The 9138-nt window shown below is 59.8% G+C and overlaps 1 protein-coding gene across 1 annotated transcript in view; it reads right to left on the bottom strand.

Annotated features, from left to right (window-relative positions):
• The window catches only part of MAP1S (microtubule-associated protein 1S), a gene marked incomplete at its 3' end in the record, with an annotated part of 15960 nt that overhangs the window by 6515 nt on the left and 307 nt on the right, over nucleotides 1-9138 (bottom strand). Inside the window, exons 2-6 of the mRNA XM_011925909.1 lie at nucleotides 8905-9092; nucleotides 7824-7925; nucleotides 4699-4781; nucleotides 3721-3861; nucleotides 675-3027 (exon numbers count right to left, since the gene is read on the bottom strand). Of these exons, the coding sequence (XP_011781299.1) occupies nucleotides 675-3027; nucleotides 3721-3861; nucleotides 4699-4781; nucleotides 7824-7925; nucleotides 8905-9092 (2867 nt within the window). The remainder of the gene's footprint in view (nucleotides 1-674; nucleotides 3028-3720; nucleotides 3862-4698; nucleotides 4782-7823; nucleotides 7926-8904; nucleotides 9093-9138) is intronic.

Below are 9138 nucleotides of genomic sequence, written 5' to 3'. Positions count from 1 at the left end.
GCTCACGCCTGTAATCCCAGCACTTTGGGAGGCCAAGGTGGACAGATCACCTGAGGTCCGCAGTTTGAGACCAGCCTGGCCAACATGGTGAAACCAAGACTCTACTAAAAATACAAAAATTAGCCAGGCGTGGTGGCTCGCAGCTGTAATCCCACCTACTTGGGAGGCTGAGGCAGGAGAATCATTTGAACCCAGGAGGCAGAGGTTGCAGTGAGCCAAGATCGTGCCATTGCGCTTCAGCCTGGACAACAAGAGCGAAACTCTGTCTCAAAAAAAAAAAAATAGGAAGACTGGCAGGGCACCGTGGCTCATCATGCCAGTAATCCCAGAACTTTGGGAGGCTGAGGTGGGCACATAGCTTGAGGCCAGGAGTTTGAAATCAGCCTGGGCAACATAGTAAGACCCTATCTCTACCAAAAATTTTAAAATTAGGCAGGCGTGGTGGCCGTGCCAGTAGTCTCAGCTACTGGAGAGGCTGAAATGGGAGGGTGGCTTGAGCCCCAGAGTTCGAGGTTCCAATAAGCTGTGATTTCGCCACTGCACTCCAGCCCAGGAGACAGAGTGAGACCATCTCTTTTAAAAAAATGGAAAAAGTAAAAACAGGAGGATGAGCTATGCTCTCTCCAGCCTAAGCAGCTGCCAACCCAGCCCAGAGCCCCAGTTCCAGCACTCACCCGACGGGCCTCGAGTGGCAGTCTTGGGGGTTGAGGACTTTCTGGACAGGGGTGCCCGGCCTCCCTTCTCACTGGGCTCACTCCGGGCACTGAGTGGTCGGCTGGCACGGTCCCCACCAGCAAGTCCCTTGGTTTTGGCAGCAGCCAGTGGAGTGGCTTTGGGGGCGGCAGCGCGTGAGTTGGGGCGAGCCAAGGGCTTCCGGGTGCGGCTGTTCTCCGTCTGCCGCGCTGTCTTGGGGGGCAGCATCTCGGGGTCCACCATGCAGATGCTGGATGGGTCAGGCAGTGGCGGGGGAACCTTGAGGGGGTCAGGCAAAGGGTCGTGGCGAGGGACTCCGAAGCCCTCTGTGTCGTCGTCTGAGTCTGCGGCACCGGGGGCCAGGGGCACGGGGTCCGAGTCCGACAGGGTGGGCAGGGACTCACTGACCGATGTAGGGGGCGTCTCCTCGGCCCCCAACCCACCTGCCCGCTCCTGTGACCGGGCACTGCTGTCATTCGAGCTGCCGGGGGACGCAGGTGCCAGTGCCATGGGCACCGCCTTGCGATGTTCAAACTCACAGGGTGACACCAGGCACAGGTCCACATCGTGTGGGGAGGCCGAGCGCCGTGCCCGGGGGCCACGCAGTGGGAGGCTCAGCCCAGCCTCACTGGTGGGAGCGGATGGCGGCAGTACCTGCTCAAAGGACACGGACAGGGACTCGTCCACCTCAGTAGAATGCGGGGAGCCCACCTCTGCGGGCAGTGACGGCGTGGTCACCGTGGGTGTGGTCACTGTGGGTGAGGCGTCGGGCCCGGCCTCCCCGCCCCGCAGTGGGCTCAGTGACAGCCGCCCGCTACCCTCCGCGGGGCTCCGGCGGGACTCAGGGGAGGGCGTGCGTGGCCTTGGGAAAGAGTTGGTGGCCAAAGGCAGCTCGAGCGCCTTCTCCTCTCCGGCTGGGATTGGCCCCAGCTCCAGGCTGGGCGTGGCTACCAGCTGGGAGGCCGGTGAGCCACAGGCCGCACTGGGGGTCCTGGCTTCTCCACATCGGAGGCTGGGCGGGCTGCGGGGTCCATTTGCCACCTGCGGGAAGCCAGACTGGGATGTGCTGGGCGCTGTGCTGGGTGCTTTGCGGGTCTTGGGTGCCGCCTGGGCACCTGTCTTCTTGAGGTTGGGCACAGAGGAGGCCGCCCGGCGCACCTCCCGCGGCTGGGTCCGGGAAACACTCGGTTTAGGGTCTTTCTTCAACTCTCGGGGGGTCCTGGCTTCTTTCTCAGCCTTGCGCGGTGCCTCAGCCCGTGCTGGCTCCTTGCGGGTCACCCCAGGGCGCTCCTGGCCAGGTCTGGGGTGGGTGGCCAACAGGCCCTCTCTCTTTGAGCTGTCCCGGGAGCCCACGCTCTCTTTGCTCTCAGCTCGCCGCGGCCCCTCCAGGTCCTGGGGCGTCACCACGGGCTCTCGCAGGAACCTCAAGTGCTGCAGGCGGACCAGGCCGTCCAGGAGGGAGGCGGGCGGGGTGCAGCCGGGGAACAGCACGCGCACCACCTTCTCGCCAGGGCCCGCGGGGTGCCACACCAGCAGGGCGCACACAGAGGCCAGCGTGCGCTCGGCGCCGGCGGAGGGCGGGTGCAGCACGTACATGTCCAGCCGGCCCACGCCCATCTTCTCAAAGAGCACGGTGGGCTTGGCTGGCACGGGGCCGCGGCTGAGTGGCAGGGGCGTGATGCCCAGCTGCGCCAGGAGGCTCAGCGCCAGCTCCGCCTCATCCTCGCCACGCGCCAGCCGCGACGCAGCCTCGCAGGCGTTGAAGAACACGACCCCCAGGTTGGGGGAGATGAGCCTGCGCAGCCTGTCGTCCCAGGAGCCCCCACCAGCAGCCAACTCGGAGCGCTCCGCCAGTTTGCGCCGCAGCAGGCTGTTGAGGCCCGGGAGGCTATCGGCGCCAGGGTGGGTCACCAGCACGGCATCCACGCGGTCCAGGTGCCGCACCAGCTTCCAGAAACTGGACTTGGGGTTTGAGCCACCGTTGACCAGCACGGTGAAGCCATTGACGGCGAAGAAGGCGGCATCCCCGAGGCCTCCGGGGAAGATGTAGCAGCAGGGCCGGCCCAGCCTGAGGAAGCCCCCGGAGGTCGGGGGCTCCAGCAGCTCGAAGGGGGACGGCGGCTCCAGAGACTCAGCCACGTACTCCAAGAACTCGCACAGGCCCTCGGAGTTGGGCAGCTGCGCCGGGGGGTTCAGCCGCAGCTGGAGCCGGAGCGCCCCCTGTAGGCCGGACACAGCAGGTGCCAGCTGGGCCCAGTCACCAAAGGTGGGGCAGGTGATGGTGAGTATGGGTGGCTGCGCAGGTGGGGGCGTGGTGGCCAGGATGTCCCGGATCTGTATGGAGGGGGAGTGGTAAGGGACCACCTAAAGCTAGTGGTAAGGAACCACCTAGAGGGGGAATGGTAAGGGACCACCTAGGCAACACCCAGCCTGGTGGGAAAACTGGGTGAGGATACCTTCAGCCTTCCCTCACCCCGACGCCTGTTCCTCAGGACCCTCCCGCCAAAACCCAACCCTCTCCAGCGCCAGGAGGCTCTCTGGTCTGGCCTCACCTCCTGCCTCTCCCTCCCCTTCAAATGCCTCCCTGCCCCAGGGCCTTTACACTCACTGTTCTCTCCTCCCAGGGCACAGCTTCCTCCAAGGAGACCCTCCACGGCCCACCTCTGTCTACTGAACCTTTTCTCACCACTTTTAAGTGCCCCACTCCAATGTGAAAATGTGGTTTGCCAGAGACTTTTGCCCATGTGTCCTGCCCAGACTGCGGGCACCAGAAAGGACCCATTTGGCTCCATCCCACATCAGGACTTTGGGACATCAGCTGCTCTACAGGCCCAGCTCACACCACACCCTTTCCGGGCAATGGGACTGACCCTGGACAGCCAGGAGGCACATGTCACCACTGCCACCCTACAGAGGAGGGGGAGACCAGGTCATGGAAAATAGCAGTTTGCTGGGGCCACACAGCCCGATGCAGACAAGCCAGGATTCAGAGCTGGGAAAGTGGGGGATGGCAAAGGGGTGGCTTACCTCTCTGTCCTTCAGCACCTGGAGGAAGTGGTGAGGCGAAAAGCCCCCTGTCTGTAGCAGCAGCTCCCCTGTCTCCTCCAGGCAGGGCCCAGCCAACACCAGTAGTTTGTGAGAGGCAGGGTCCAACAGAAGGTTCCGGAGCTGAGGGAGGGGTGAGCACTAAAGGCCCCGTTCTGTGCAGTGACGTATCCAGCAGTCCTCTTTGGGGCGGCCTCGAGTTGATACATAACCACCCCTCTCCTGCCCTCACCCCACAGCCAGCCCAGTGCTCAACTAACTCCGGGGGCAGTCTCCAGGTCTCCTGCTGGGCCCTGGAGCAAACCTAGCAAACTCCTATTCATCTTACAAAGCCCAACTCTGATGTCCCTTTCTTCTGAAGGCAATACTGCCCTTTCTGGGCTCTCTCTAGTCCAACTCTCCCTCCAGCCCAACCCTGATGCCACAGGGCTGGGGGTGTCTGTGTCTCGCTCTTTCTCCTCAAGACTGAGAGCTCCTCAAGGGAATAAAAGGGAAAAGTTTTGATCCAAGGAATCAATCTGTAAGAAAGTCTGTAGTGGGATGCCCCAGGGCTCTGTCTGGTTCATCTTCCTGATGTATAATTGGTGGAGTACAGACGGCCACAAGCCGGTTAGTATTAGTGAGTCAATTCAGACAACTCCTGGGGCCTAGCCGGAGGGAACCCACGGGACGCAAACCTCAGTCTGCTCTGGCCTTCCCAGCTCCAGACCCACGTTGTCCTGGGCCCTAGGCTGGGAGTGCTTACTCCCTCCCTCCCAAACCCAGGCTTTTCTGCTCCCATCCCAGAGGAGGGAAGAAGCAGAGGCTGGAGCCATGGGGAAGGCTTCGTGGGCGAGGTGTGTGGTGCCGGGTATCTTGAGAGGATCTGGGGCAGCATGAAGACAAGGACACGAGACAGGAAGACAGAGACGTCATGGGTCCCGGCAGCCCGCCCCCTCCAGGATGTCAGCCATTCCCTACCTCATCACACAGGGACTTGTCTGATGGGTTCAGGAGGACCAGGGTCTCCAGGCTGTCTCCACGGTGGTGCAGGCTGCGCTGGCCTGTGGGGGAATCAGGCCATCCTGGAGTCAAATCCTGCCTCCCCGTGTGACCCTCAGGGAACACGAACCCCTCTGGGAACCCACCCAGGGAACATATGGAGATTAACAGGTGCACAGAGAACCAGGCAAGAAAGAGAAACTCAACCACCCTGGCTGGCCTAAGAGAGGCAGTGACCAGAGGGCCCCATGGTGCGCAGGGCCTGGTTTGCAGCTGTCACCCCTGTGGGTGATGCCACCGTTACACTCCTTTTTTTTTTTTTGAGACAGAGTCTCGCTCTGTGCAGTGGATGCTGGAGTGCAGTGGTACAATCTCAGCTCACTGCAAGCTCCACTCCTCCTCCCAGGTTCATGCCATTCTCCTGCCTCAGCCTCCCGAGTAGCTGGGACTACAGGTGCCCGCCACCACATCCAGCTAATTTTTTGTATTTTTAGTAGAGACGGGGTTTCACCATGTTAGTCAGGATGGTCTCAATCTCCTGACCCCGTGATCCGCCCGCCTCAGCCTCCCAAAGTCCCAAAGTGCTGGGATTATAGGCGTAAGCCACTGCACCCAGCCCTTCTTTTTTTGTTGGAGGCAGAGTTTTGCTCTTGTTGCCCAGGCTGGAGTGCAATGGCGCAACCTCAGCTCACTGAAACCTCTGCCTCCTGGGTTCAAGCAATTCTCCTGCCTCAGCCTCCCAAGTAGCTGGGATTACAGGCACACGCCACCACGCCCCATTCATTTTTTGAATTCTTAGTAGAGATGGGGTTTTACCATGTGGGTCAGGCTGGTATCAAACTCCTGACCTCAGGTGATCCGCCTGCCTCATCCTCCCACAGTGCTGGGATTACAAGATTGATCCACTGCACCCGCCCAGCCACATTTATTTTTTAGACAGAGCCAGAGCTCAAGGAGGGCCAATGAGGGCAAACCTGGACCAGGGTATATCCGGAGCAAAGGCCCTGAGGCAGGACTCAGCTAAGGGTGGGGCAGCATAAGGGCCTGGGCTAAAGTGGGGCTGTTTCTGGGATCCTGACCCTGCTCTGTCCCCCAGGGCCTATATGTGTTTTAAACATCCGTACTGTGAGAGAAGGCTGGCAAGGAACCAGAGCCAGGGGAGGGCCAGTGAGGGCCAACTCGGACCAGGGTACAGCACGAGCCAAGGCCCTGAGGCAGGACTGAACTGTAAACAAGGCTGAGTCTGGAGAGGCAAAGACCCTCTGGTGTTGCCAGCCCTTATCACATTTAGCTTGCTTTCTTTCCTTCTTTTCCCTTTTCTCTTTCTCTCTCTCTCACCCCTATCACATTGAGCTTTCTCTTTCTTTCCTTTCTCTTTCTCTCCCTCCCTCTCTCATTTTTTTTTTAGATGGAGTCTCCCTCTATTGCCCAGGCTGAAGTGTAACGGCACGACCTCGGCTCACTACAACCTCCGCCTCCTGAGTTCAAGCAATTCTCCAGCCTCAGCCTCCCAAGTAGCTGGGGTTATAGGCGCCTGCCACCACACCTGGCTAATTTTTGTATTTTTAGTAGAGACGGAGTTTCACCATACTGGTCAGGCTGGTCTCAAACTCCTGACCTCAGGTGATCCACCCACCTCAGCCTTCCAAAGTTCTGGGATTACAGGCGTGAGCCACCGTGCCAGGTCTAACTTTATTTTTTGAGACAGGGTCTCGCTCTGTTGCTCAGACTGAAGTGCAGTGCCACAAATCTTAGCTCACAGGAGCCTCTGCCTCCTGGGTTCAAGCAATCCTCCCTCCTCGAGCTCCTGAGTAGCTGGGACTACAGGCGTGCACCACCAGGCCCAGCTCGTTTTTGTATTTTCAGTAGAGACAGGGTTTCACCATGTTGCCCTGGCTGGTTTTAAACTCCTGACCTCAAACAGTCCTCCCACCTTGACCTCCCAAAGTGTTGGGATTACAGGCGAGAGCCACCCCACCCAGCCTTAGCACGCTTTTTGCCACACACGGATATTGCCCCATTCAGGTGGGGAAATCAAGGCACAGAGAGGGGAAGCGGCCACAAAGGTCGCACACAGCAGACAGGATTTCCCGCTCCACTTTCTGCCCCATGAAGTGTCAGGAAGCCACAAGGACCCACTGGGACAATGAGACGACGGACACTTCCTTCCTCTCCAGCAGCTGCTGGGAGGTGACTCAAGAGACCATCAAGAGCAGGGGGCAGCTGCAGGCAACACCCAAGCCCTGCCTGCCCGCCTGCTTCCCTGCTCACCCTGGGTCACCCCAGAAGGGAGCCTCTTGCTGAGTTGGGCCCTCCTTGATCTCACTCCTTTTCAGTTTCCTACCTACTGTATACCCAGCCCTGTGGCTGTGAACCAAGTTCAGTCCCTGCCTGCAAGGGGCCCACATTCCATCTTCCAGGGCTTCCTCAGTGCCCCCTCCACCTTCTAGATGTGTTTTTTTTTTGCGGGGGCATAAAGTCCCTCCCACTCTGTCACTCAGGCCGGAGTGCAGTGGCACAATCTCAGCCCACTGTAACCTCTGCCTCCTGGGTTCAAGTGATCATCCCACCTCAGCCTCCCAAGTAGCTGGGATTACAGGCGCCTGCCACCACGCCCAGTTAATTTTTGTATTTTTAGTAGAGACAGGGTTCCTCCATGTTGGCCAGGCTTTGAACTAACCTCAAGTGATCCACCCGCCGTGGCCTCTCAAAGTGCTGGGATCAGAAGCGTGAGCCACCATGCCCAGTCCATTCTAGATGTTCTGTCCACTGCTGGGTCTTGGCTGGGGCGCTTCCCTCCCACTGGACATACCAGTCATAGCATTTATCATTAAAAACCCCCTCCTCAGAGATCTCCCTGCCTCTTCCCCCTTCAGTACCAGTTTCCTCATCTGTCAATCGGGGACAAAAATACCAGTTCCTGCACTGTGGGTTGCTGAGGACTGAAGGGGTTATCACTGGGTCAGGACTTACATTTGAAAGGTCTCAGCTGTATTATTACTGTTGTTATTTACAGTTGCACCTCACCCCCCATGCCTGGCACATGGCTGGCACTTGCCCAATGAACAAGAGGTAGGCAGCAGCCAGGGGGACCCCAGCCTCACCTTTCACAATGCTGGAGAAGGTGGCAGAGTGTCGGGACACAAAGACCTTGAGCTGTTCATCGAGGTTGCAGCTGCCAGGATCGACATCCCAAGACCGGATGCCTGGTGAGAAAGAGGGATCAAGGCGGGAGTTCAGCCGGGCCTCCTAGCTCCCAGAATATTTCAATAATGAGCATCCCGTGGGTGGGGAGCACCCCAGCCTCCTCCCTTCACTCACAGCTTGGAGACTCAGAAGTACCCAACACCTTCAGGTCTCACTGCAGCTGAGCCAGGGGACCCAGAGCACACCTCATCATTTTACAGGCAAGATTCATCAGCAACAAAGCCTCCACCTCCTCCATCTCCACCTCCTCGCTGCTCCTATGCCCTGTCAGACCCATTTCCACTCACCGCCCTTGCAACAGCTGTTCCCCCTGCCTGGAAGCCCATCCCCCTGCCGCCCCCACCTGTTCCTACTGGCCAAGGGCCCTTCCCCCTCAGCACCTTCGGGTGCTAAGACTGACTGTCCTCGCAGTCCCTTGCAGCCTTCCGATGCCTCCTGACACCATGTGAGCTGGAAGCTTCTTCCATCTCCTCACTGGCTTTGGGTCCATCCCCCCACCAGATCTGTGCTGGCAGGGCTGAACCTGTCTATCATCCCGGCCATATCCCTGTGCCCACTGCCCAAAAGCCTGGCGCATAATAGGTGCTCACTAAACACTCCTCAAGCACATGAACCGAGGTGCGTGTTCCTGTCCCATTTTACACGCAATGAAACGCCCAGGTCCAGATGCTCCGAGGGATGGGGGATGAACACCCATCTTCACCCACGGGCGCATCACGCCCGCCAGTCCCACTGTGCCAGTCCTGCTGTGCCAAGTGGCTGCAGGTGAACCTGGCAGGTGCACCTATGACTCACCTCCCTAGGTGCCAAATCCCCAGGGCAGGCCGCACCCGCCCACACCCCAATTAGCAGCTCCTTGTGCGGCAACAGAAAGCGGGCCCCGGGGCTCCTGGCCCAGCCTCCCCCATATCTGCTTCTCCCTCCGGGAGATCTCTAAGCTGCTAAGACCTGGAGATCCAAAGCGACCCCAAGCCCTACCCCCGGGCGGGCCAATTAGGCGGGAAGCGGAGCCGTGGTCCAACTGCACGGGTCCCCAAGCCCAGGCCCGTGTCCCCTCCCCGATCTTCACCCGGAGTTGGGGCGGGGCAGCCCTGCCCCAGCCCAGGCCCCGATGCCACTTCCTCCGCGGGCACCCACAGGAACCCGCCTTTGCTCGCGTCGTGCGCCTAACGGTGAAGGGGACCTAACCCCGGGCCCGCGACCCCCGCCCCG

The sequence above is a fragment of the Colobus angolensis genome, unplaced genomic scaffold, assembly GCF_000951035.1.
Source record: "Colobus angolensis palliatus isolate OR3802 unplaced genomic scaffold, Cang.pa_1.0 Scaffold66, whole genome shotgun sequence".
NCBI lineage: Eukaryota > Metazoa > Chordata > Mammalia > Primates > Cercopithecidae > Colobus > Colobus angolensis.
This window is presented reverse-complemented; position numbering and strand designations above follow the sequence as displayed.